The sequence below is a fragment of the Hippoglossus hippoglossus genome, chromosome 2, assembly GCF_009819705.1.
Source record: "Hippoglossus hippoglossus isolate fHipHip1 chromosome 2, fHipHip1.pri, whole genome shotgun sequence".
Taxonomy (NCBI): domain Eukaryota; kingdom Metazoa; phylum Chordata; class Actinopteri; order Pleuronectiformes; family Pleuronectidae; genus Hippoglossus; species Hippoglossus hippoglossus.
This window is the reverse complement of record NC_047152.1, coordinates 9,336,452-9,362,035: the sequence shown is the minus strand read 5'-3', so window position 1 is coordinate 9,362,035 and position 25,584 is coordinate 9,336,452. Positions and strand designations below refer to the sequence as shown.

The 25,584-nt window shown below is 46.5% G+C and overlaps 4 protein-coding genes across 4 annotated transcripts; all 4 read left to right on the top strand.

Annotated features, from left to right (window-relative positions):
* The first annotated feature begins 67 nt into the window (after positions 1-67).
* On the top strand, positions 68-3,495 carry pjvk (pejvakin). Its single transcript, XM_034607454.1, has 6 exons — positions 68-690; positions 1,317-1,512; positions 1,851-1,992; positions 2,067-2,184; positions 2,521-2,664; positions 2,737-3,495. The coding sequence occupies exons 1-6, from the start codon at positions 480-482 to the stop codon at positions 3,036-3,038; spliced, it is 1,113 nt and encodes a 370-aa protein (XP_034463345.1). The 5' UTR covers positions 68-479; the 3' UTR covers positions 3,039-3,495.
* Positions 3,496-3,760: 265 nt separating this feature from the next.
* pwp2h (PWP2 small subunit processome component) lies at positions 3,761-9,471 on the top strand. Its single transcript, XM_034606419.1, has 21 exons — positions 3,761-3,937; positions 4,248-4,360; positions 4,479-4,573; positions 4,663-4,762; positions 4,867-5,010; positions 5,093-5,228; positions 5,312-5,544; positions 5,647-5,790; positions 6,045-6,115; positions 6,205-6,341; positions 6,431-6,579; positions 6,679-6,826; positions 6,916-7,066; positions 7,327-7,507; positions 7,606-7,753; positions 7,885-7,993; positions 8,117-8,182; positions 8,268-8,486; positions 8,571-8,721; positions 8,888-8,962; positions 9,224-9,471. Exons 1-21 carry the CDS (start codon positions 3,920-3,922, stop codon positions 9,387-9,389), a joined length of 2,754 nt encoding a protein of 917 aa, XP_034462310.1. The 5' UTR covers positions 3,761-3,919; the 3' UTR covers positions 9,390-9,471.
* Positions 9,472-10,020: 549 nt separating this feature from the next.
* On the top strand, positions 10,021-14,960 carry eed (embryonic ectoderm development). Its single transcript, XM_034607275.1, has 12 exons — positions 10,021-10,175; positions 11,029-11,181; positions 11,370-11,462; positions 11,551-11,616; positions 11,807-11,932; positions 12,050-12,131; positions 12,477-12,568; positions 12,709-12,842; positions 12,934-13,039; positions 13,185-13,343; positions 13,466-13,539; positions 14,126-14,960. Exons 1-12 carry the CDS (start codon positions 10,056-10,058, stop codon positions 14,250-14,252), a joined length of 1,332 nt encoding a protein of 443 aa, XP_034463166.1. The 5' UTR covers positions 10,021-10,055; the 3' UTR covers positions 14,253-14,960.
* A 698-nt stretch (positions 14,961-15,658) lies between these two features.
* atp7b (ATPase copper transporting beta) lies at positions 15,659-25,149 on the top strand. The gene is made up of 21 exons (XM_034605930.1): positions 15,659-15,938; positions 17,911-18,682; positions 19,511-19,747; positions 19,834-19,997; positions 20,068-20,229; positions 20,306-20,379; positions 20,491-20,674; positions 20,963-21,196; positions 21,283-21,374; positions 21,453-21,580; positions 21,651-21,805; positions 21,894-22,028; positions 22,119-22,313; positions 22,693-22,875; positions 22,974-23,157; positions 23,249-23,389; positions 23,471-23,613; positions 23,701-23,904; positions 23,996-24,113; positions 24,263-24,365; positions 24,447-25,149. Exons 1-21 carry the CDS (start codon positions 15,774-15,776, stop codon positions 24,712-24,714), a joined length of 4,041 nt encoding a protein of 1,346 aa, XP_034461821.1. The 5' UTR covers positions 15,659-15,773; the 3' UTR covers positions 24,715-25,149.
* Positions 25,150-25,584: the final 435 nt, after the last annotated feature.

Genomic DNA, 25,584 nt, shown 5'->3' with positions numbered 1-25,584 from the left:
AGAAACACGAGATGTTAGAAAAACCACAGAGACATCTCTAAAAAACTCACAATCCAGGCGTTTTTTTTCACCAGAAACCAGATGTTTCATGTATCTCGAGGGGAACACGCTGTGCATCCAGGTCCTCGTTTATAAAGTCATGAAATTCAATGTGATCGTGCTCCTGTGTCACTTGTGTGTGTTTTCTAAAGCAGCACAAATTAAACGCACAACGAAGAAAGCTGCTGAAACGTGTCATTTGTTTTTCTAGCTGATTTATCACGTGACAGGAAGCAGCAGGCCCACAATGACCAGGTGAAAACACACACACACACACACACACACACACAGACACACACCTCATGCCATATTCTCTTACCCACCACCTGCATTATTCAACACGAGTGTGAAAGCAAACTCCTGAAGCTCCTCACTGAGACGAGCTCGACAAACACCAGCTCCAGTGTTTGTTTCTGTGTTTTCCTGCTTTAAACGCTGAAATGTTTGCCGCAGCCACTAAGAACTTCGTGAAGCAGGTGGGAGACACCGGGAGGTTGATCCCCGTCCCGAGCCTGAGCGAGGCCGACCGGTACCAGCCGCTCAGCCTGGTCACGAGGAAGAGGAAGAGGCACCTGTGGAAGAAGAACAAGTTCGCCTCCACGGCCTTCTCCCTGAAGGACATCCTGGTGGGAGAGAAGGAGATCACAGCAGGTACAGTGATGAAGACTCAGTTAACAGGGTCTGTTAGAGGATCTGGATCAAAGTTCAGCTTCACATATTAATTTAGGCTTTTTTAAATGTTTTTAATTGAAGAACGACTCCTTCAAATTCAAATATTCCAACAATATTTCATAGTTTGGACTTTTATTTGTGGGAGAAACTCAATTAGATGTGAAATAATGTGAAGGTTGAACAATGTCAGGATGGAATTCAGGCTCATTTTATCCCTCGTGTTTTCATAAATAATGTTGGGAGGAATATATTCACATTAAATCTGTATAAAAAGACAAAGATTAAACAAAATTAGTTTCTTTATCTTTTACTAAACGTGTAACTGCTCCTTTATATTTATTGATTCATTGTTGTTTAGTATTTAAAATAAATGTTTCAGTAAGTGGAATTAAAATATAATATTTTTATAAAAGTATAAAGAAGCTACAAATGGAAATACTTGCAATTACATCAATAATAATATTGATAATATTTATTTTATTTAGATTTTGATGAGTTGGATTTAAAAAGCATCTTTCCAGGCACCATAGTTTGTAGAGTAAATAATAATTTTAGTAAAATACTTCCACTACATTCCTAACTTTTATTTTATTATCATTTTTCAGGCGTCTCGTCTTATCAGCTCCTCAACTACGAGGACAAATCGGACGTGGCCCTCAACGGTCGCCTGGGAAACCACATCATCAACGACGTGGGCTTCAACATCAGCGGCTCGGACTCTGTGGCCGTCAAGGCCTCGTTCGGCATCGTGACCAAACACGAGCTGGAGGTGCCCACGCTGCTGCGGGAGCTCAACTCCAGGTATCCCAGCATGCACTGCGGCTGTCAAATCATCAGGGCATCACCTCAGATATGGATTCATCTGCATCTTAACAATCTTACAAAACGTATTTTCCTCCATGTAGATTAGACTTTTTCAGATTTTGATGTTTACTCCTGTGACGTTGACGTGTGACCTCTGACCTCTGCGTGACAGAGGGAACATGAGAGGAGGGGGGGGGGGGTTTCTCTGTGTGGATGAATAAATGATTGTGTTACCCGACACTGACACACACAATAGACTGAAGGTGTTTTACATGATTGGTGTCAGATGCGTCCAAAGAGCAGAGATCAGAGTTTGACGGTGGGTTTTCTCTCAGGAAAGTGGACCTGGATCACTGCCTGGTCCGGCAGTCGAAGGAGAGCCGGCGCTGTGTCCTCTGCGTGGTCGTGGAAAGCATCCGCACCACGCGGCAGTGCTCCCTCACCGTCCACGCCGGGATGAGAGGGACCACCATGAGGGTAAAGTCCTCAGATCCAAGGAGACTAACTCTGCTCGTGTTCAGGTCGATGGGTTTAATTTTGTGTCGCCACAGTTTCAGATCGACGACGGGAGGAACCCCAGAGGTCGAGACAAGGCCATCGTCATCCCGGCTCACACGACCATCGCCTTCAGCATCTGTCAGCTGTTTGTTCGACTGGACGGGCGGCTCGGTACAACAACACACACACACACACAAATACACAATGGTTACAACTGTGTCTCACATGAAACAGAGCTAATGATTAAAACTAATGATGCCTGATGGGGAGGAACTTGTCTTGTCTGTATTTTTACACTTCTTTGTACTTTATAAATGCAGATGTGGATATTTCCTCACCACCTACACACATCTGGCCTGTATGGGGGTAGAACCCATGACCTTGGCGTTATTAGCACCACGCTCTGACCATCTGAGAACACCGGCCGTGGTTTTAAGAGACAAAGACACTTTCTAAAGTTAGAGTCAGCACGAAAAGCTGTTTTCTGAGGTTTTCTTCTTGTGTCAGATATTTGCGTCGCTCCGGAGTCTCAGGGCGGATTTGAGCGGGAGCAGATCCGGGAGCAGCTCGGAGGATACATCGGTCACTTCTCTATGGGTCGACTGCGCCGCTTCCTGTCCGGGATCATCTACGGAAACCCCTTCAGAGCAGGTACGATTAAAAACCTCCACTGCACAATGAATTATTTTTGCATGGCTCTCTCCTGATCCATCTCCTGCGCAGACGACCGGACGTTTGAGGAGCTCACCCACTCCGACACCTACATGGACGACATGGTGACGGACTACTACGAGAAAGCCGCCAGCATGACGGACGTGTCCACCACCTACCTGAGGGAAAGCACCCACACACGGGTCAACCTCCTCAAGCACAACATCCCAAAGGGCCCCTGCGCGCTGTGCGGCATGGGGAACCAGCGGCGGGAAACGGTCTACGGCTGCTTGGAGTGCTCGACCGGAGGCCAAAAATACGTCCGCCTGCACGTGGTGCCCTGTTTTGACCTTTGGCACAAAACGCTCCGGTGAAGAAGAGGATTTCTGACACGTGGGAGCAGCTTGGTTAAGATTCTACAAGTGTAACTGTTTACCGTGCTGTTTTTCAGATGTTTGAATAAAAGCCATGAAAACTGGACATTGAAACATCCGTGAACCGTCACCTCAACACGAGCCAACTTCCCCAGTAAAAGATCTGAACTCCATTTTGTCTCTCACTTTTATCCAGTGTCGCTTTTCCATTTGACCTCTGGCAGCGGCCCAGTTCCTGTCGCTGCCGGACGATTAATTATTCAGTAAGGGTTTTAAAAAATGGACCCGAGGGATCGTGTGAAGAAAGAACGACCTGGTTCAAGAGGCTGGTTTATGAACCTTGTTATAGATAATCAGTGTCTGAATAGACGTCACAGTTTATTACTATTATGAATGTGCATTTATTTAAGATGGGTATTATTCCTCTTTTTCCATGTGATTGAAAATAAAAACATTACTTTTCTCACAACAAAGTGTTATTATGATATTCTGTGTGTTCTTAATGGTATTTTACAATTTTTAAAGGGTATTAATAATAAAACAAAACGTTTTATTTTGTGTTTATATGATACTTTAATTTCATTGTCATTTAGTGTATATATATATATTTAAGAAAGTATTTTTCTTATGAGAAAAGACTGGTGCTTCATATTTGACTCGTTTCTCCTCCCCGCCGCCTGAGGGCGCTGTCTCATGTATTTCCGCCCCGCTCAAGCCGGAAGTGTAAAGTGTCAACACAGCTCAAACACGTGTGGAGGCAGAAGAAGAAGAAGCATGTGTCACAGCAGGAGTTTTATTCTGATGATTCAATGATTCAAAGATTCAATGATTAAATGATAAACAGAAGAGAAACGCTGCGAGTTTAAGGAACATTTATCAAAATGAAGTTCGCGTACAGGGTGAGTACCTGACTGCTAGCTGCTGTTAGCCACTGGGAGCTAACTCCACAGCATTGAATGTATGGGAAGCAACGTTAAACCAAAGCTCATTCAAAATTAGCCAAATTCCAGATGTTCTTGTTTCTCGCTACTGAAACTAAACCCCTCATCACATTTTAAAGTTAAACTCTGAGGTGTTAGCTTTCACGCTAAAGTTCGGCTACTTGTTTACATGATTTCCTTAATGTTTCAATGTGTTCCTGGTTTATTTTCCTACACAAACAGGAAGTTCTGCGCGATTTAATGAATGATCCTCTGTGTGTTTGTGTAGTTTTCTAATCTGCTCGGTGCAGTTTATCGTCAGGGAAACTTGAGTTTCTCCAAAGATGGCAACGCTGTGATCAGTCCGGTGGGAAACAGAGTCTCAGTCTTCGACCTGAAGAAGTAAGTCACCGAATAACATAAAACATGGAGGAAGGGAAACACTGTCATGTTTGAATATGTGCTTTAAGAACTCACAAAACCAAAGTAACACTGACATATTTCCTTTTTTGTCTCCTAGCAACACGTCTGAGACATTACCCGTCTCCACCTCTAAGAACATAACGTGTGTGGGGGTCTCTCCGGATGGAAGCGTGGCGATAGTAGTGGATGAAGGTGAGAGAGCTGAGTTACACTTGTTATGTGATGTCTAATGAAAAGAAGGAGTTTGATTCCTACATGAATGTAAACGTGTTTGTGTCCAGATGGAGCAGCCCTGTTGGTCAGCCTCGTCACCCGCGCCGTCCTCCATCATTTCCACTTTCACAAGCCCGTGAACAGCATCCGATTCTCACCCGACGGCAGGTAAGGAGGAACTTTTCCATTTGGCTGCTCCTAATTAGCTTAAGACAGTTTTCTGAGACATTCGTCAACAAAATGATGCTGAACTTTGTCTTTTTCTGTCTCAGGAAGTTCGTTGTGACGAAGGACAATGTAGCTATGATGTACCACGCTCCCGGGAAGCAGCGCAAGTTCAACGCCTTCGTGTTGGACAAGACCTACTACGGCCCGTACGATGAAACCACCTGCATCGACTGGACGGACGACTCCAAGTGAGTACGAGGACAAGCGGGTTGACGGATATTCAAACAAAGAGCTGAGTTAAAATGTGGAAATGGTTGGTTTTCCCCTCAGGTGTTTCGTGGTGGGCAGCAAAGACATGTCCACGTGGGTGTTCGGTGCCGAGCGCTGGGCCAACCTCATCTACTACTCGCTGGGAGGACACAAGGACATGATCGTGGGATGTTTCTTCGAGAAGGACAGTCTGGATGTGAGTTTTTTTTTCTTCCCTCCACTACTTTACATAAAATAGTAGATAAGAAAACAGAGAGAAACTTTAATCTGTGTTTCCAGTTGTACACGGTGAGCCAGGATGGGACGCTGTGTGTGTGGGAGAGCGACACCGAGCTGGATGGCCTCGTCCTGACGAAGAGCCGGGACAAACCCGAGCCCCTGAAACAACGAGAGGAAGAAGAGGAGGAAGAGGAGGAGGAGAGGCTGGAAGGAGAAGAGGGAGAGGTCATCAGAGGGAAAGCTGAACCCCCCAAAGAGAAGACGAAGAACGTCCGATACAAGCAGAGGAGCAAGTAAGAAGCCACAGATTTATTTGGGCTGTAGAGTTTAGAGGAAGAATTAAAAAGCAGCTGCAGTTCTTCTTTCCTCTTATTTCTTTTATTCTCCATCTGCAGACACTTCTTCAACAAGGAGGGAGATTTTAACAACTTGACCACGGCCGCGTACCACAAGCCCACTCACATCCTGGTCACTGGTTTCGCCTCCGGTATCTTCCACCTGCACGAACTCCCAGAATTCAACCTGATTCACTCCCTCAGGTGAGAGAAACGTTATGTTTAGCTGCAGAGTTAAAATAAATAACCCTCTGAGCTCGGCTGTAAACAGAGATCTTGGCTTTCTGCTGCAAAAAGAATGAATATTTTGACTCTTATAGTTTTTATTTAAGCTCGATTCAAACAGGATCATGTGAACACCAATCTCCTGCAGCGAGTTAGTCGTCAGTCATCAGAGTTTTAAAAAGACGTCACTGGACTCGCAGCCTTTTGACTGTTTGAATGTTTTTTCTCTTCAGTATTTCAGATCAGAGAATTGCTTCAGTGGCCATAAACAGCTCTGGGGACTGGATCGGCTTTGGATGCTCAGGTAAGAAGTCGGTCTGTGTCTCGGGGTCTGTGCTGCAGGGACTCCTGGTTTCCTGCTGCAGCAACTGACTGATCGTCTGATTGTTTCAGGGATGGGTCAGCTGCTGGTGTGGGAGTGGCAGAGCGAGTCGTACGTCTTCAAGCAGCAGGGACACTTCAACAACATGGCGTCGCTGGCTTACTCTCCGGACGGACAGTACGTCGCGACGGGAGGCGACGATGGAAAAGTGAGTGCATCACGTCCTCCAGTTTGACCATTTGTTTCTCGTCAAAAGTCTTTTGTATCTGACGTCAGCCTGCGGTTTCCTTTCCTCAGGTCAAAGTGTGGAACACCAACAGCGGCCTCTGCTTCGTCACCTTCACCGAGCACAGCAGCAGCGTCACCAACGTCACCTTCACCTCCAGCGGCTTCGTCATCGTCAGCGCTTCTCTGGACGGGACGGTGCGAGCGTTCGACCTGCACAGGTGAACTAAAGCTGCTTCCAGGGTTTAACAGAGAGGGACACCGGGGGAAGGAGAATGTGTTTGTGTGACGTCTGCACTTTGCTCGTTTGTGATTTACAGGTACAGAAACTTCCGGACGTTCACCTCGCCTCGGCCTGCGCAGTTCTCCACCCTCGCGGTCGACAGCAGCGGAGAGCTGGTGTGCGCAGGAGCCCAGGACTCGTTCGAGATCTTCCTGTGGTCCATGCAGACCGGCCGACTGCTGGAGGTATTCACACACTCACAAACGTATTCATAACCTTTAGATAATGTGTGTGTATCATCTGCCTCATCGCCTTCCTCCCTGTGGTGGGTCAGGTGCTCGGGGGTCACGAGGGTCCAGTCAGCTGCTTGTGCTTCAGTCCCGTGCAGTCGATCCTGGCCAGTGCCTCGTGGGACCGCACCGTGCGGCTGTGGGACATGTTGGACAGCTGGCAGGTCAAGGAGACACTTCACCTCACCTCTGACGGTAAACAACCCTCTGGTTCAGTAACCTGATGTTTAGAGTTTTCACTGGACTGAGCTGTACTTCTATCATTTGGCCACAAGAGGGCACCAAAGTCTGCAAATGTTTTACTCCTGCACCTTTGGCTCCTGGGAGAGTTAATTTAACAAAGTGCTGTGATGTCTCTGCTTTAAGGGACCAAACATCTATGACTTATTCTATTTTATTCATTTTAAGTTCTTTAACATGTTAAAAGTAAGTATGTTTTGGATGTTGCCCCTCAGGCTTGTCGGTGACGTACCGCCCAGACGGTCAGGAGTTGGCCGTGACCACTCTGAACGGGGAGATCTCTTTCTGGAACTCCCAAAACGCCACGCAAACCGGCTCCGTCGCTGGACGCCACGACCTGGAGATGGGCCGCAAAGAGACGGATAAAATCACAGCCAAACAGTCCGCCAAGGGCAAGTGAGTCACAACATCTGTCTCCAGCTGTGTTCCGGTTTGGTTGTTTTGTTGGATTAGTCTTTGATTCAGTTTGTGTGTTATTCTCATTTTGCACGAAGGTCCTTTACGTGTGTGTGCTACTCTGCGGACGGGGAGTCGGTCTTAGCGGGAGGTCAGTCCAAGTTTGTCTGCATCTACAACGTGAAGGAGACGATGCTCATGAAGAAGTTTGAAATCTCCTGCAACTTGTCCTTCGATGCCATGGAGGTAAAAATCAAACATTCAGTGATAATGTAACCACACACAATGCTGTCGGATAAATAAAATATGGTTTGGTAATTTTAAAAGAGTCTATGATGTTGATGCTCAAACTAAAACCTTTCCTGTTTTACCTTCAGGAGTTCCTGGACAGGCGGAAGATGACGGAGTTCGGCAGCCTGGCTCTGGTGGACGAGGGAGCAGGGGACGGAGACGGCGTCAACATCAGCCTCCCGGGAGTCAGGAAAGGTACGACGCCTCCTTCAGCAACTCAGACCAGTTTTATAAAGAAAAGGATTCACTGATTACTCCAACCCGATGTGGAGGAATCTCTGTTAAACTTGTATATCTTTTCTCTCTGTGTTTTTTAAGGCGACATGAGTTCTCGCAACTTCAAGCCAGAGATCAGAGTCAGCTCGCTGCGCTTCTCTCCTACTGGTAGGTGGCAGAATTACAACTTCCTCTGCAGAAGATCCAGCGCCGCTCTCACGTGTTTTACTAAAGTGGCTCCGTCTTCTCTCAGGTCGCAGCTGGGCGGCCACCACCACCGAGGGCCTGCTCGTCTACTCCCTTGATGGTTCTATAGTGTTTGACCCCTACGACCTCGACCTGGATGTGACGCCGGCCAGCATACGCAAGCAGCTGCGGCTCCAGGAGTGGACGTCGGCCATCGTCCTGGCGTTCAGACTCAATGAAAAGGCCCTCAAGCTGGAGGTGTTGGAAACGGTGCCACACGAGCAGAGTGAGTGAACCCTTCTCCAGACAGTTCACTTCATTTTTAAAGCTGAAAAATGCCTGATCGCTCGTGTTTGTCTGTGTCCTTCAGTCGCGGTGGTTTGCAGTTCACTTCCTGACATTTACGTGGAGAAGCTTCTCGGGTTCGTGGCGACGTGTTTGGAGAAGTCGGGTCACCTGCAGTTCTACATGGCCTGGGCCCAGAACCTGCTCATGCTGCACGGACAGAAACTCAAAAACAGGTCTGAAGAATGTTGTGAATGATTTTAATGCAACACTCTGTAAGATTTACTGAGCAACAGCGCCCTCTGCAGCCACACACAGGGATCCATTCTGCTGTACGAGCGATGAAGTGGTTGCTTTTGTTCTGTTTTGACACGATTCTGACTGGTTTTCTTGGGTTTGCAGGTCAGGAGCATTACTGCCCACACTCCAGGCGCTGCAGAAGAGCATCCAGATACACTTTGACAACCTGTCGAAACTGTAAGTCCCAACATTCCAGCAACTTTAACCTCTACTGTCTCACTTTGAACCGAACGAACACAAGCAGAAGAATGAATATACACAGAGATGAGACACAAAAACACACACTTGTGGTCGCACAGTTTCATCACAGAGTGGCACTTCTTCCCTCACACACTGTCTTTGATGAGTTACGACAGTGAACAGAAACACACAACACTAACACATGTTATTCACACACTTAACCCTCAGTAACTGTCATTGTGTGTTGTCTCTGTACAGGTGTGACTTCAACATGTACAACATCCGCTACGCTGAGGCCCTGTCGAAGCAGAGGGGTGTGAAGAGAGCAGCAGCGAAGGAGGAAGAGGAGGAGGAGGAGGAGGATGAAGGGCTGTCAGAGGGGATGAGCGAAGCTTCGTTTGAGGAGGCAGAGATGATTCTTTAGGCAGCGAGAGAAGAATATTGTTGGACTGTGAGAAAACATTGTAATTGTAAACAGTTTTTTAATAAATTCATATGTAAATGTACATTTTTCTTACGTTTTATTTGACTTACACAGGTAATTAAACCCTCTTTAGTGACACCTGCCTGTGTGGAGTTTCTTGCACATTCATCATTATCGTTATCGATTGTTTCATTTAATAAAGCAGACAACATTAATATTAGATGTTGCCGGACTGCTTTGTGGCACATGCAGCTGAAAAGACGGCACCCAGCATCCTTGTGCATCTAAACAACCTCTGCTGCGTCCTCCAGTCGTAAAGAAGCACCGGGTTGATGCCTCTTCTTATAATGTCATTTATCAGAGGGAGTTTTAATCCTAATAAACTATTTCCCTCAATGTTTAGCACTTTTAATGCATCTCATGCTTTTGCAAATGGTGCTTATCTCATGATAATTGCAGTATTTGGTGTTTACATGTCGTTAAATATAAATTTAAAATGAAAGTAATGATATTTAAGGGGGAAAAGCAGTTGTAAACATTTACATTTAGTAGTTTTCCATCAGAATTTGAATGAACTTTAGCTGAATTCCCCCCAGAGCGAGTCAAACTACGTTACCCAGCAGCACTTGCGGCGCCGGAGCGGAAGAGGCGGAGCTTTGGGGCAAAATGAGGGAAAATAGGAACATGTCCGAGTCTCCTTCTCAAGCGGGAAAAGAAACACCGGCGAAAAAACAGAAGCTGAGCAGCGACGAGAACAGTAACCCCGATGTGTCCGGAGACGAGAACGTGAGGAATCGAACCTGTGGTGTTTCTCACACGACTGACGAGCCGCTGTTAGCCGTTAGCCGGTTAGCATTGGGCTGAAGTAGCCGGGGTGCTAAGGCAGCTAGCTAGCAGCTTTGTTTGTCTTCCCTGGTTCCACACAGCTGCTCACAAGTGTCACGACTTTTAAATCCGGTTGAACATCCTCACGCGCACACGTCGACGTGTTCTCGTCGTTTGAACAGACACACAGAAACTTTGCGTGGACTCAGTCCGCAACTGTTCACGTGCAGAGTGAAGTTGGTGCTAGCAGCTAGCGGCTAGCTGAAGTGTGTTTCCTGGTGCAGCTGTGACACCGTTAGCAGCTGCATTCAGGGAAGAAGATGCAGAAGCACGAGTTTACTTTGTGTTAATGAAAGTGTTGTTGCGGTTTGAGTTCGAACTGCTCAGCTGCTGAGCTCAGACGAGCTGCTGAAGGTTCACGAGCAGCGATAAACACACAAGTGACTCAGTGTTTGTGTTCACACAGTTTAACATGTGTAGTGAATGTGTCACATGCAAGTAAACACAGGGTCAAGGGCACAAGGAAGGAAGTTAAACAGGAAGAAACAACTAAAGTAACAACAAGGTGTGAAGAGGTCACTAGGAAAGTCAAATATAAAACTACACAATCAAAGAAGCAGAGTGACAATCGTTGCATATGAAGTAACAACTATAACTGTGTGTGTGTGTAGTTATTACACATGTGTGAGAATCAGCTGTTTCAAAGTGAAACTGTTCTTAAAGCTGTGACACAGACAACCTGCCTCTAAGTCTTTCCAGCTGGTGCCGATGTGGATCACGGTGGTGGAGTCTCATCTTGTCTCGATCTTTGCAGGATGATGCCGCCAGCGTGGAGAGCGGCACCAACGCCGAGCGCCCGGACACGCCCACCAACACCGCCAACGCCCCGGGCAGGAAGAGCTGGGGCAAGGGCAAGTGGAAGTCCAAGAAGTGCAGATACTCGTTTAAATGTGTCAACAGCCTGAGGGTACGTACACGCACCACGCCGAGCCACTCAGACCTTTACTTAAATGTTGGATCATCACAAAATGCATCTTCACTTCTGGACAAACTCACCATGTGTTCATTAAAGTGCAAAGTTGGCAGCGTAGACTTGTGTCTTGGGCTCACTTCAACATTCAGACGTTGCTGATCATCACTTACTGGTTTTCACAGGAGGACCACGGCCAGCCGCTGTTCGGAGTCCAGTTCAACTGGCACAGCAAGGAGGGAGACCCCCTGGTGTTCGCCACCGTCGGGAGTAACCGGGTAAGTGACGACGTTGTTCCTGTTGAGTTTCTTCAATACATTTTGTTCGTTGTTCATAACTAACCAGTGTTTTCTTTTTCTTCTCCAGGTAACTTTGTATGAATGTCACTCTCAGGGAGAAATAAGACTCTTGCAGTCTTACGTGGATGCAGACGTATCCTTTTTACTCGTCTTTTAACCGACTCCTTCCTCGTTGTCCTTCATCACAGTTTTCAGTACACACGAGTCCTGGTTTTCATTTTCAACAGCTGTCATCTATAAACATAGATAGGAAACACACTTGAAAGTTTTGCATGCTAGTTCCAAAGTCTCTGGTGGATTTCCTTGACTTCATGCGCGTCAAGGCAGAGGAGAACTTCTATACGTGTGCCTGGACCTACGACACCAGCACGAGTCATCCCCTGCTGGCTGTAGCCGGGTCCCGTGGTATCATCCGGGTGATCAACCACATCACTATGCAGTGCATCAAGGTAATTGCACCTGTAACTAACTCTCAGATTTATTGTTTTGTGATTTATAAACCATCAACAGAATATATCAATCAAGAGCATATCTTTAATAACAGTCTCTCTCTCTGTCATATCCAGCATTATGTAGGTCACGGAAACGCCATCAACGAGCTCAAGTTTCACCCGAGGGATCCAAATCTCCTCCTGTCCGTCAGCAAAGGTAAAAACGTAACAGTAATAATCATAATCAACATGATTTCAAGTGAAATGACATTTTTAGTGGCTTTAGTGACCTCTTCTGAAAACTATAAATCCTCTGTCTTCTTCATTATGATGCAGGAGAGTCACTCTCTGTCATGTGAGGGGGAGGATAGTGTTTTATCACCATGTGATTCTCAGGTGGTTCTTTAATCGTGGGTCACTTCTGTGATAAGGTCACAAAGTTTCATCTTTTATTCGTGATGTGAATGTAGACAGGTCACATTTTAATTTCCTCAGCTGATTAAAAAATTCACTCATTGATTTTTGACTGTAGTTCAACTAGATTTCCTGCCTGTTTCCTCAGATCACGCCCTCCGTCTATGGAACATACAGACCGACACCTTAGTGGCAATATTCGGTGGCGTGGAAGGTCATCGAGACGAAGTCCTGAGCGCCGTGAGTGGCGTTGGATCACAACTCGCATCAACATGTGTTTGCTGATATGTAATTCTTTATTTTACAGAACAAACGTAACTCAAAGATGAGTTACAGTTTTTATTAAAGTGTTTTTAACCTCTGCATTCGCTCCACTTTAGGATTTTGATCTCCTTGGTGAGAAGATCATGTCGTGTGGGATGGACCACTCCCTCAAACTGTGGCGGATCAATTCAGAGAGGATGCAGAAAGCCATCAGAGGATCTTATGAGTACAACCCGTCGAAGACCAACAGGTAAAGATTCATTCTTTTGGTGGTTTCTTGTCCTGTTTTACATCGTTTGTCATGTTTTAATCATTTGAAATTTAATTTGTGTTTTCTTCAGGCCGTTTGTGTCTCAGAAAATCCACTTCCCCGACTTCTCAACACGAGACATCCACAGAAACTACGTGGACTGTGTGCGGTGGCTGGGCGACCTTATTCTTTCAAAGGCAAGCGGGTTTAATAAATAAAGACAGATTTCTGGATTTATTTCAGCGCAATGACACGAAACAAAATCCAGCTGTGTATTTAGTTATGATTCTTAAAGAAACTAAAGTCTATCAAGTCCTTATCGTTCTTATTTCCTCTCTCCAGTCCTGTGAAAACGCCATCGTGTGCTGGAAACCAGGGAAGATGGAGGACGACATCGATCACATCAAACCCAACGAGTCCAATGTGACGATTCTGGGACGCTTTGATTACAGCCAGTGTGACATCTGGTACATGCGCTTCTCCATGGACTTCTGGCAGAAGGTCACACAGCTCAGTCTTATTTGTCTTTGCATTTATGATCACGTCACTTTCTTTTTGACCTGTGAGGAACCTTGAATGTTTCACTTGTTGTTTACTGATGTTGCTGTGATGCTGATTGACAGATGCTGGCTTTGGGAAACCAGGTGGGGAAACTTTATGTGTGGGACCTTGAGGTGGAAGATCCGCACAAAGCAAAGTAAGTTCACAACTTCTCTGTTTTAATCAAGGACACTCGTACATGTGTTGTGAAACGCTACACAACACTTCATTGATTCAGCTGAGTGTGATCAATGGTGCAAAACAAACATCCACTTTACTTAGAACATTTAAAACAGTGTGGAGCAAATCACACACACAAAATCATTATTCCCCGAGACATCTGTGAAAATGTTAAAGACACAAACTCACAATGTTAAAGAAAGTGATTAAAGAAATGTCTTGATCTCCCCTCAACATTTAACGAGTTCTCTTTGGCCCATGTCCCTTTGGCGGATGTAGTTTAAGTCTTAGACGTGAATAAAAACCACTTAAGGAAACTCGATATAAACAGTTCCAAAGCTTTGAAGCTGCGACAGCAAACAGACGAACGCTTTAACCCCTCGGCCTCGACTGAGAGTGAGCTTTAAAAACTAATTAAAACATCTTATATTGAATCCTGTACTTGACAGGGAGCAGAACAGAGCGTTACAATAATCCAACCACGATGATTCCGCTCAGAGCTCAAGATTCACACTAGTTATAATAAAACACAAGCGTGACGGCGTCTTCTTTCTGGTCTCCAGGTGCATCACGCTGACCCTCCCCAAATGCATGTCGGCCATCCGGCAAACCAGCTTCAGCCGCGACAGCAGCATTTTGATCGCGGTGTGCGACGACGCTTCGATCTGGCGCTGGGATCGACAGCGCTGAGACTCGTGGATCAGAACGAGAGAAAAAGAGAAATCTTTGTTCCTGTTGCTTTTAACTTTCCCCCCGACATGTTGTACAGGTCGACGCCGCAAAAAAAAGGAAAATGAACGTTTGGTCTCGGGTGTTTTCTGCGTTTTTTTTTTTCTTCTTCCTGTTATAAAAAAAGAACCTGCTTTACCCGAAAAGAGATCGGTTACGTTTCCAGATTTCTACGAAGTTTTCAGGACCAGGTTTGACGTCAGAACGAGGAACAAAACATCAGTGACAAGTGAATTCTGTTCCCTGCAATGAATAAATGTTATAATTTCATATATTGAATTTAGAGGAACAGTGATTATAACAGCAGAGCTCCACCTCCTCTGTGTGCCTTCTTATTTCTATTATCAATAATTAATCAATAACACTTTCACTGGGTATCAAACAGTTTCTCACCTGTTTGGCTGAAAAGCTGCGTTTTATGTTTTGCAGTGTTCCTCATTTAACATCAATTAGTACACAAAACAAAATGAAGATATTTTTTCTGGTTTTATTTGACTTATTCTGATATTTCCTGTGTTTCTTTGTCTTTTTTGAACGCGCGCACACACACACACACACAATAACACACACACTCTCTCTGACTGTTGTTGCATCGTTTACAGTGTTTGTATTATAGTGACATTTGAAGCTTTATTAGGTTCAGTCAATAAAAGTGATTTTTGTAAATATTCACTCCAGAGTCACTTTGTGTGGAAAAATTCCACTTTAGCTCGGCTAAGACGGGGGGGGGGTCTTAGCTTTTTATTACAGTAGCAATCAGGCTTTTAGTTTGGAAAGTACCACAAAAAGAAAAGCCTACTGAAGGACGGAGAGTGAGTTGTTTTTATCTTTGTGGAGATCTTGTATTTGAACTTACCTAAAATAAAACTTATTTTTCTACACATACTACGTTTTAATTCTTTTCCCCCACGAGTGTGAGTCTAATTTCATTTTCTTGGACGGAGACACAGGAGTTCTCCATCATACGAGTTTAATAATACAAGTTTATTAATCTATTGTAACTGGTGTGAAGTTTCCTTTTAAACTACAATAGATTTGACTATTTTAACGACAATAATTTGTGAAGTTAAATAGGATTTTTGTGATGTTTCCCTGTGGACTATCCTCATGTCTAAAGTTTTTAAAGACTACTAATGAAGGAAGCCACAACATTCTGGATTTCTGAGCTGGATCCAGTTTCACTTCCTTCTCCTGTGCACTTGACCTGTTTATGGTCTGAACAACAATACAGTGAAACTTGAATCATGTGATTAAAAGCTGTTCCCTCGCTGTCACGGTGACCCCCTCCTCATCCAGCACCTCACACCCCGCACTTGACACGCCGGAGTGCGCACTCGCTCTGCGCCGCGCCATTGCGCATTGTGCCATTGCGCACGGCTCCGCGCTCCCCTCGTACATGTGTCCCGCGCGCTGCGGACTTTGGCCCCTGCGACGTCTGACAGGTGAAGACAAACCGAGCGTCAGAGCAGCTGCGGCTCCAACATGTTTTCGCCGAAGTCGCCCAAAAACAGCGGGTCCCGGTTTGAGTCCGCGTCGACGCATGGCGCACGGGAGCAGATCCGTATGGTTGAATGTGGCTGCGGGCCGGACTGCACCCGGGGACTCCACACGGCCTGCGCGAGGGGACGATGCGCTCCGGACCTTCAGGTACAGAGGGGCCTCCAGGGGACAGTCCGCACCTCGTGTCCCAGCGGACCGAGTCCTCCAAAGTCTTATTCTGAAGTCTCTTGTACTTTATCTGCTTTAGTTTGGCACAGCAGCTACTTTGAAGGGAACCTGTTGAGCCACTTGTTTCTTTGAACACCTTAAGTCCCCAAGTTATTAATTAATGCTCCATAATAAGTTTTAATGTAGTTATAAGCAGATACGAGAGTTTATTTAAGTCGCTCATACAGGGAAGCTGCTGTGGAAACTGTTAAAATGATAACTTTAATCTTATAGCACCTTTACAAACGGGGGTTGACAGACAAATATAAAACTCTGGCAATTGCAAATAATGGATTTAATCTGATAAAAACAATAAGTCGTGTAAAATCTGTAAATATAAAAACAAAAGGAAGGAGACGACATTACCTCAAAGCAAAGAAGTGGTTTATTATTGTTGAGCCTTACTGCCCATAAACCATCCAACTGCTGCCAGCTACATTATGGTATGTTGTAAACCATATTTATTACATGTATAATGATAAAAGTTTTCTGTGACATCATGCTCAAGGTCAGACGACACAAATGTAAACATGCACGTAGCAAATTATCTCTTTGTTAAGTTCTGATTAGTTTAAAATGATCCTGAATTCAAAATAACTCTTATTTATAATACCTTGTCTCTTCTTATGAATCATTGGGTCGTTTCTCTAAAATACATCTGATTCTAAATGAAAATATTCGACGCAGCAGGTAGATGAAGGTGAGTTTGAAGCTTTAAAGAGTCAGAAACTGACTCGTGTAACATCTGTCCTCCAGTGACTCGGAGGCTGAATGAACTTATTGTTTGAGCTCGTCTGGACCAAAGCCTCATAAGGGTCATGTAATCACACAGGTGAGGTTAGTGCAAGAGTCAGGGTCAAACAGCACAAGGAGAAAAGTGTTGCTTCAGGTTCATTATATAAACTTTAATTATCGAGTTTCAAAACTCAGGTTTTCCAGGGTTTTTTAAATTTAATCTTATCTCTGAAATCATTTTGTTTGGAGAAGTGTTGCACTTTGAACAGTTGAACAGCGATCGTGAACTCAGCTTTCAACATTGCAGTGTTTGCTGTACCGTAGCGCGAAGGCTCACATGGAGACACGGAGATCCAGGTGCACAGCTCTGGTTCTGTCGGTCTCGTTATGAATATGAAGCTGATTGGGGTTGTGGCCATCTTGTCTCCTTCGCTCCGTGAGGTGCCAGTGATCTTGACCTTAAGCAGAGTCACGTTGTCGAGCTTATGTGGAGGCTCAGTCATGTGGTGTGAGTGTGAGTGTGTGAGTGTGTGTGTGGGAAGTGTCCAGAAACATTATTTTTCATGTAAGATTCAAGTGTAGACGAGAAGAAAGCAAGTGTATCGACTGACGGATAATATAAGTTAAAATATAGACCAGTGTCTTTTTTATTTGAGGCCATATAAACCACACAATGGGATCTGGTGCCTGAATTTCAACATAGAAGTTGTTGTCAGTGATATGACCACGGAGACTATACTCCTCACTGGTTTTTACCATAAAACTAAAATGATTTACATGTTTGTGATTTGATTGAGCTCCTGGTTTCGTATCCACAACAGAGATTCGAGGCTGCAGAGCTGAAACAATAGTTGATGAACGTTTCTTTTTACATCAGTTCCAGATGCATTTCTTGTCCCCGGGATGAACCGAGCAAGTGTAAGCAGAGCAAACTTAGTGAACAGGAAATTAAAAGTCTTTATTGTCTTTGTTCCTGAGCCATTACCTGGAAAATAGGTACATAACAACGTGGTTTTACTGTGGGAAAGTTGACGACCTTTAAAACAACTGTGTTTGGTTTTGTGACGATTCTTCAGGGCCAAAGATCAAGAGTCTGTTTACAACACAGATAAGCTGCGAATGCATAAATCATGGACCTGACTTCTGATTGCACCACTTTTCTTTGATTTTTTTTTAGGGGAATTGCACTGATGTTGAGAAACAAGGCCTTGACAACTTGGCCTACGAGTATGGGAGCCAGACTGAGCTCCACCTTCCTCCCACATCTGCCTCCAGGGTGACGCTGCACCTCCGAGGACTCAGCTCCGAGCACCAGGCCTGGGCCATCGAATCCAGAACCTCCGCGCTGAAGGGGGTGCTCGGTATCAGCTTGTCTTTACCCAGGAAATTAGCCAAAGTGGACTATGATACCTCGGCCATCACAGCCAAAGAGCTGGCCCTGGAGCTCGGGAGCCTGGGACACAGCGTGGAGGCGGCGGTGCAGATCAGGGTGGACGGGATGCACTGCCGCTCCTGTGTTCAGTCCATCGAGGGACACGTCGCTGAGCTGCCAGGAGTTTCATACATTCAGGTGTCTCTTCAGGACAAAGCGGCTCTGGTCGTCTTTCAGCCTCTTCTAGTCACACAAGAGGAGCTGAGAGACGAGATCGAGGACATGGGGTTCGATGCCACTTTATTAACCGGGGACTTGTCCGCAGAGGACATCAGCTGCTGGCAGACGGACATCTCAACGCCGTCCACTGAGCACGTGAGCGTGTGGATCGGAGGGATGACCTGCAGCTCCTGTGTGCAGTCCATAGAAGGGAGGATCTCTCAGATGAGCGGGACACTGTCCATATCTGTGTCGCTGGAGGATGAAAAGGGAACGATAACCTTTGACCCCTGTCTGACGGCGCCGGAGCAGCTCAGGGCCGCTGTCGAGGACATGGGGTTTGACGCATCGCTTCAAGGTATCGACCAATCAGAAAGGTTTACGTACAATAACATTTCTAAAGTGTCTGACTGTATTAGTTTTTTGTGCCGCGTGGAACAGAAGAGGCGTTGAACTGGTTTTTCAGCTCGCGGCGCTCACTCCTTGTTAGATGCCCTCAAACCAATTCCACTGTTGTCCACCCACTCGTGAATTCCACTAATTATATGATTCATTTACATTCAGGAGAGCTTTGTTATTTATAAACTTATTCGTATGAACAAAGAATCAATCCGTGTACCAAGAAAATCCAGAGGCAGCAGCTGAAGCTCTTTCATGTACAGTCTGCAGAATGCTGCCGGTCACTAAGGCAACAGGCCACCACGGTTTCCACTGGTTCCCATGGTAACCAGACAAGTATGCTCTCCACTCGGAGTCGGAGGGCTCTCAAACAGCGGCCGGGGCTAATGACTAAAACTGCTCTCGCCAAGACGTGGAATTAACTTAACTTTCATGATTTAATCTCCAGCTTTAAAGGTCGAGTGGAAGGTTTTGGATTTTAAAGGAGGAAGCCGCAGCTTTTTGTTTCACACGCTTATATTTAAGTTTCACCTCAGAAGTTATTATATTTCTGTCAATGTGTTGTGAAGGATTCAGGCAAACTAAATATCTGCTGCTGCTCAATCTGTGGTTTCTTTACTCACAGGTTCACATCCCACAATGATAACGATCTTTCATTTCTTTCATTTCTGCAGTGTGCACGGTCACTTTATTGCATCTTACTGAGGAAGAAACTATATTTAGCATGTTGTCATGTTGTTCATCGCTGTGCGTCCACCTTTAATCATCTCTCCTCTCTTCTCGTCAGAGCCTGTAAAGAGGATCCAGAGTTTTGAAAAGTCCAGACCCGTCACCTCGGGACCGTCTCACCTTCCTGACTCACAAACGCACCACAAGGCCAGAGTCAGCAACGGCAGCGGATCCCAGAGGAACAATCCGCCGCACTCCCCCGACGTTAAAGTGCAGAAGTGCTTCATCTGTGTGACGGGAATGACCTGCGCCTCCTGTGTGTCCAACATAGAGAAGAACCTGCTCAAAAACAAGGGTAGGTTGGATCACACAGCCTCGACTGACTCCTCCTCCTCCCACTATCCAGAAAAGAAGCAGATTTAATAGAAATCCGTCTTCCAGGAATCATCTCAGTGTTGGTGTCTCTGATGGCGGGGAAGGCTGAGGTGAAATACGACTCATACGTCACCGATGCCATCACTGTAACTCAGCTCATCGATGACTTGGGCTTCGGGGCCAAATTGATAGAAGACAACGCAGTTTCCCACGGGAAGCTCGACCTCTCAGTAAGTCTTCAAACACAACGTGATTCAGTAAAAGACAGCCTGAAGTTTATTGACCATGGTTCACGTGTAGATAACAGGTATGACCTGTGCATCGTGTGTCCACAACATCGAGTCCAAGCTCAAGACGACCAAAGGGATCCTCGGGGCCTCCGTCGCTCTCGCCACCAAAAAGGCAAAGATCCAGTTTGACCCTGAAGTGCTCGGAGCTCGAGATATCATCAAGATCATCCAGGTAAATCTCACCTGTTGTTTCACACACACCTGATCTTTGTGTAACTCTGTGACAGCGTCGTTGTTTCTCCCTGTAGAGTCTCGGGTTTGAGGCCAGTCTGGAGAAGCCGGGATACAAAGACAACCTCGACCACTCAGAAGAAATTAGACAGCAAGTATCTGTAACTACTTAAACGTTATAAATGATGTGAATATCCTTTTCAGGCTGCATGTTGCTGGAAAGACGTGTTTCTGTGGGGTCTTATTTGTGGAACGTCCGCAGGTGGAGAGGCTCCTTCCTGCTCAGCCTGGTCTTCGGCCTCCCCGTCATGGGCCTCATGATCTACATGATGGTGATGGACAGTCAGCACAGCCAACACGGAGGCTCCATGCCCCAGGAGCAGAACCTGCTGCCGGGCCTGTCCCTCCTCAACCTGGCCTTCTTCCTGCTCTGTACACCTGTGCAGGTAAGAGAACCGCTGACCTTTCTCTTTTAAATCCAGATCACTTGCTCAGAAATGGTTCGGTTTCCTTTCTGTAAGAGTGTAACGGTGGTTGGTAGCTTTTACATGAAGGGGCCTTTTGTTTCCTGTGACTGTAAAACTGAGTGAGTCGACACTGGATAGTTCCTGGCACCTGCCACACAAACCAGGTTCATCTAGCTCAGCTTTTACCATCAGGGACATTTAGTCCAGACATATTTGGTTTAGAAGAAATGTTGCAGTGAGACTTTCTCTGTCCTCCCTTCCCTGCAGATCTTCGGAGGCCGGTACTTCTACATCCAGGCATATCGCTCGTTGAAGCACCGCACAGCCAACATGGACGTGCTGATCGTGTTGGCCACCTCCATCGCCTACATCTACTCCTGCGTGGTGCTGGTCGTAGCCATGGGCGAGCGAGCCAGCCAGAGCCCCGTCACCTTCTTCGACACGCCGCCCATGCTGTTCGTGTTCATCGCTCTGGGTCGGTGGTTGGAGCACGTTGCAAAGGTAGAAAATAGACGGATACATTTCAATTTAATGAAGTCGTAAAGCAACGCAGTTTTATAATACTTGATCTGTGGCCATTTCTGCAGAGTAAGACCTCGGAGGCTTTGGCCAAGCTGATGTCACTTCAAGCCACCGACGCCACTGTCGTCACTCTAGGACCCAACCTCTCCATCATCAGGTCAGACACACGATACAGAAAGTAAAGATAAGACTTAGAGTGTCTTACTTTGAGAACTAACAAGCTGTGTGACCTCAGTGAGGAGCAGGTGTTGGTGGAGCTGGTCCAGCGTGGCGATGTCGTGAAGGTCACTCCGGGAGGGAAGTTCCCCGTGGATGGGAAAGTGATTGAGGGAAGCTCCATGGCAGACGAGTCCTTGATCACAGGTGAGAGGGTGAAACTGCTGCAGGGAATAAAAAGACTTCTTTTCCAAACCTTTTCTTTCTGCTCTGTCAGGTGAGCCGATGCCTGTTAGTAAGAAGGTCGGTAGTTCGGTGATCGCCGGCTCCATCAACGCTCACGGTGCTCTGCTGGTGGAGGCGACTCATGTGGGCAACGACACAACTCTGTCTCAAATAGTCAAACTGGTGGAAGAAGCACAAACGTCCAAGGTGAGACACACGTTCAACTTGAACCTCTGCTTGAAATGCAACAAAGAAGCACGGCCCCTGAACAGTTGTGTCTCTGGTGTTTCCTCAGGCTCCCATCCAGCAGTTCGCAGACAGACTCAGCGGATACTTTGTGCCCTTCATCGTTCTCGTGTCTCTTCTGACCCTCGTGGCCTGGATGGCGATCGGGTTTGTCAATTTTGAAATAGTGAAAGAAAACTTCCCGGTGGGTGCACACTGCACACACACGTGTTTTCATGCTGAGACGATGCTTTGATAACTTTTATAAACCCACGTTTGTATCTCGTCCTCCCAGGGTTACAACCAGAACATCTCCAATGCGGAGGTCATCGTGCGCTTCGCCTTCCAGGCCTCCATCACGGTTCTGTCCATCGCCTGCCCCTGCTCTCTGGGCCTGGCAACCCCGACTGCTGTCATGGTGGGCACGGGTGTTGGAGCTCAGAACGGGATCCTCATCAAAGGAGGCGAGCCGCTGGAGATGGCCCACAAGGCAATGCACCCCCACACCCTGATCCTGACGTCTGATAACTGTGATGTTTGACTTTGTGTTAGTTTACTACAAAGAGAACGAGATGCAACAGTTTGTAGCTTTACATAATAATCACATGTTGGTAAAGAACATAAATGCTTTCAATGTATTTTAATATCTGATCTGTGTATCCTTATGAACTGGTGCCACCTTGTGGCGGCAGATGTTACTGCGTCCTCACTGAAACTCTCCTGTATCAGCTGTTGAGGTCACAAACATTAAACCTTCTCTTACTACCAGTCTGAATAAATACCTGTGGACTAAATCCACTTATGACACAAGGAATAAAGCAAAGGATGGAGGTGGAGCTGTGACTCTGTGTGTTTCTCTGCTCCCTCAGATCCAAGTGGTGATGTTCGATAAGACCGGTACGATCACAAACGGCGTTCCCCGGGTGACCCGGGTGCTGGTGCTGTGGGATATGGCGCGTATGCCCCTGAGAAAGATCCTGGCAGTGGTCGGCACAGCGGAGGCCAGCAGCGAGCACCCGCTGGGCATGGCGGTCGCTAAACACTGCAAAGAGGTGAGAGAGGAGGCCCCTTAGATCAGAGACGTAGAGTTGTGTGTTTTAAAGTGTATCCAGGTAAATGTACCTGCTCTCTCTCTATGTGCGCTCCACAGGAGCTGGGCTGTGACGGGCTCGGTTACTGCCAGGACTTCCAGGCGGTGCCCGGCTGTGGGATCAGCTGCCGAGTGTCCAACGTGGAGCATCTGCTCCTGCAGCAGAGTGAGGAGTGTTTCCTGCTTCCAGGAGCCACCACAGACGAGAGCAGCCTGCTGCCGGAGCCCGAGGCCCCGTCGGCAGGTCCGATGCTTTTCATACCTCATCCATCCAAGGTGTCCAGTAGGTAACAGGATATTGTTAAAGTGTAGTTTCTTAATTTCCTTTCTCGCAGGTCAAGGATTGTTCTTCTCCGTCCTGATCGGGAACAGGGAGTGGATGAGGAGGAACGGTCACCACATCGGAGCAGACGTTGATGCCGCCATGTGCAGCCATGAGACGAAAGGACAGACCGCCATCCTGGTGGCCATAGACGGTGAGGACCTGTAGACTATCAGACTTTGCTGCTGCAGAGCCTGAGTGGTACCTGGTCTCATGTTGTGTGTGTTCTCTGCAGGTGTGCTGTGTGCCATGTTGGCGATTGCAGACACAGTGAAAGCTGAGTCGGCGTTAGCGGTGCACACACTCAACAGCAAGGGCATTGAGGTGGTTATGATAACAGGAGACAACAGACGCACGGCCAAAGCCATCGCTGCACAGGTGAAACGCATGTTGACGAAGGATTCATAAACATACTGGATGGAGAATGACCTTGAATTAAAAGCGCTGGTGTTGGTTTTTCCTCAGGTTGGCATCAGGAAGGTGTTTGCGGAGGTGCTGCCGTCACATAAAGTGGCCAAAGTACAAGAGCTGCAGGAACAAGGCCTGCGAGTGGCCATGGTGGGAGACGGCGTTAATGACTCACCCGCCCTCGCCCGCGCTGATGTCGGCATCGCCATCGGCACCGGGACAGACGTGGCCATCGAGGCGGCGGATATCGTCCTGATCAGAGTGCGTCTGACATGTCTGCAGAAACCAAAAATCTAAAGTACACGCCACGTTCTTATCGCACTGAACCTCAGGGTTTTTCCACTGTGTTCAGAACGATCTGATGGACGTGGTGGCGAGCATCGAGCTGTCGAGGAAGACGGTGCGGAGGATAAGGATCAACTTTGTCTTCGCTCTCATCTACAACCTCGTGGGAATTCCAATCGCCGCGGGTAAGGACAGATTATACACTGCTAAACTGTGAGAGAATAGAAAATACATGAGCGACAAGATACTGGATCAGCATCACAACAGAACGTCTCAGGATGAGTGTTCATTGAGGGGCGGTTGCAGATAAACTCTCCTCCTCCATTGGTCGTAGGTGTCTTTATGCCTCTTGGCCTCGTGCTTCAACCCTGGATGGGCTCGGCTGCGATGGCGGCCTCGTCCGTTTCCGTGGTTCTGTCGTCTTTGCTACTGAGAATGTGAGTCCTGATAAATTCACAGTGCAAGTCTGAATGCAGCTTTGTATTCAGAAGTGAATAATGAGAGTCTGTTTCCTCCAGGTATAAGAAAACCCCTGTGGAGCTGTACGAGACGCGTGCGAGAGGTCAAATGAAGAGTCTCCGCTCGTCTCAGATCAGCACACACCTGGGACGGGACGGCCGCCGGCGGAGCCCCAATCTCCCCACGGCAGCTCGGGAACATCTGAATCAAAGCGGCGCGTTGACCCCCAACTTCTCCAGCCAGGGACTGAGCATTAAACCCGTCCTGGAGCAGCAGGACCGCTACTCGCTCCTGGACCATAACACTGCAGAGGACCTGAATCTGTAGTCAGGAGAAAAGGGAAGAAGGACTGAGGCCGTGTCCGTCTCGTTCTCATGTTTATAAAAAACAGTGGATTTTGTATTTCTATGTATTTATGTAAAAAGAGACAAGGATACTTTAAAAGTGCTCTTTTATTTTGGCGCTTATTCACATTTAGAATTGGAGAATCTCACAGACTTATGACTCTGACCTCTGAAGCAGTTTTCATATCTGATGACAGGTATGACACATATTAGACTTCACATGTAAACAAATGTTGTCACACAGATCCTAAGTTACTGCTTAAAGAATGCACTTATACGATATTTGTCAAAGTAAAGCGACACCTTGTCTCTCTGGATAAAACTTTGTCGGTGAGTGTTTGTCTCAGGTTGTGAAAAACACAAAGGTTAAACAGAGGAAAGTCATGTTTGAAGTTCTCGTGTTAAATATAGAGACGAAGAAGACGAAGTGCAGATCCGATTCTCTCTCACGTGTATTTCGAGCCGTGTCAGAGAAAATTAATGGAGCAGATTAATCACATGATCTCATCCGTGGATTCTATAGTTACCCAGAAAGAATCAATTTCACATTGTGTTGAGCTTAATCACAAGTGAAGAGATATATCGGCGTCAGAAATTGGAGAAATGAGTCTCGGTCACAAAAGAGAAACTTTCTCAGATGTGCCAACAGAGTTAGGAAATTAGCTTTTAGCTCAGACGTCACTGGGATTAAAACACAGGTGATATCCAGCTCCTGTTGAATGGGATTTCATTAAAACACACAAGTGCCGCATCAACTCTTTCCTTTAATCGTATCGTGGATGTTTGAGGCCGAAACACTGCAGCCGGCAAATCCTGAGGAAACCAGAGAAGAGGAGGAGAAGTCGAGTTTCCA

What these genes read in the sequence shown, in the direction of transcription:
- pjvk (XM_034607454.1), top strand. Translation starts at nt 480, where the DNA reads ATGTTTGCCGCAGCCACTAAGAACTTCGTGAAGCAGGTGGGAGACACC. An exon ending in CTGCGGGAGCTCAACTCCAG is followed by an intron (nt 1,513 to 1,850) that starts GTATCCCAGCAT and finishes GTTTTCTCTCAG; the next exon opens with GAAAGTGGACCTGGATCACT. An exon ending in TCGACTGGACGGGCGGCTCG is followed by an intron (nt 2,185 to 2,520) that starts GTACAACAACAC and finishes TTCTTGTGTCAG; the next exon opens with ATATTTGCGTCGCTCCGGAG.
- pwp2h (XM_034606419.1), top strand. An exon ending in CGAGCGTTCGACCTGCACAG is followed by an intron (nt 6,580 to 6,678) that starts GTGAACTAAAGC and finishes TGTGATTTACAG; the next exon opens with GTACAGAAACTTCCGGACGT. An exon ending in TGTCCTTCGATGCCATGGAG is followed by an intron (nt 7,754 to 7,884) that starts GTAAAAATCAAA and finishes TTTTACCTTCAG; the next exon opens with GAGTTCCTGGACAGGCGGAA.
- eed (XM_034607275.1), top strand. Translation starts at nt 10,056, where the DNA reads ATGAGGGAAAATAGGAACATGTCCGAGTCTCCTTCTCAAGCGGGAAAA. An exon ending in TCACTATGCAGTGCATCAAG is followed by an intron (nt 11,933 to 12,049) that starts GTAATTGCACCT and finishes TGTCATATCCAG; the next exon opens with CATTATGTAGGTCACGGAAA. An exon ending in GCGACCTTATTCTTTCAAAG is followed by an intron (nt 13,040 to 13,184) that starts GCAAGCGGGTTT and finishes TCCTCTCTCCAG; the next exon opens with TCCTGTGAAAACGCCATCGT.
- atp7b (XM_034605930.1), top strand. Translation starts at nt 15,774, where the DNA reads ATGTTTTCGCCGAAGTCGCCCAAAAACAGCGGGTCCCGGTTTGAGTCC. An exon ending in ATATCATCAAGATCATCCAG is followed by an intron (nt 20,230 to 20,305) that starts GTAAATCTCACC and finishes TTCTCCCTGTAG; the next exon opens with AGTCTCGGGTTTGAGGCCAG. An exon ending in AGACGAGTCCTTGATCACAG is followed by an intron (nt 21,581 to 21,650) that starts GTGAGAGGGTGA and finishes CTGCTCTGTCAG; the next exon opens with GTGAGCCGATGCCTGTTAGT.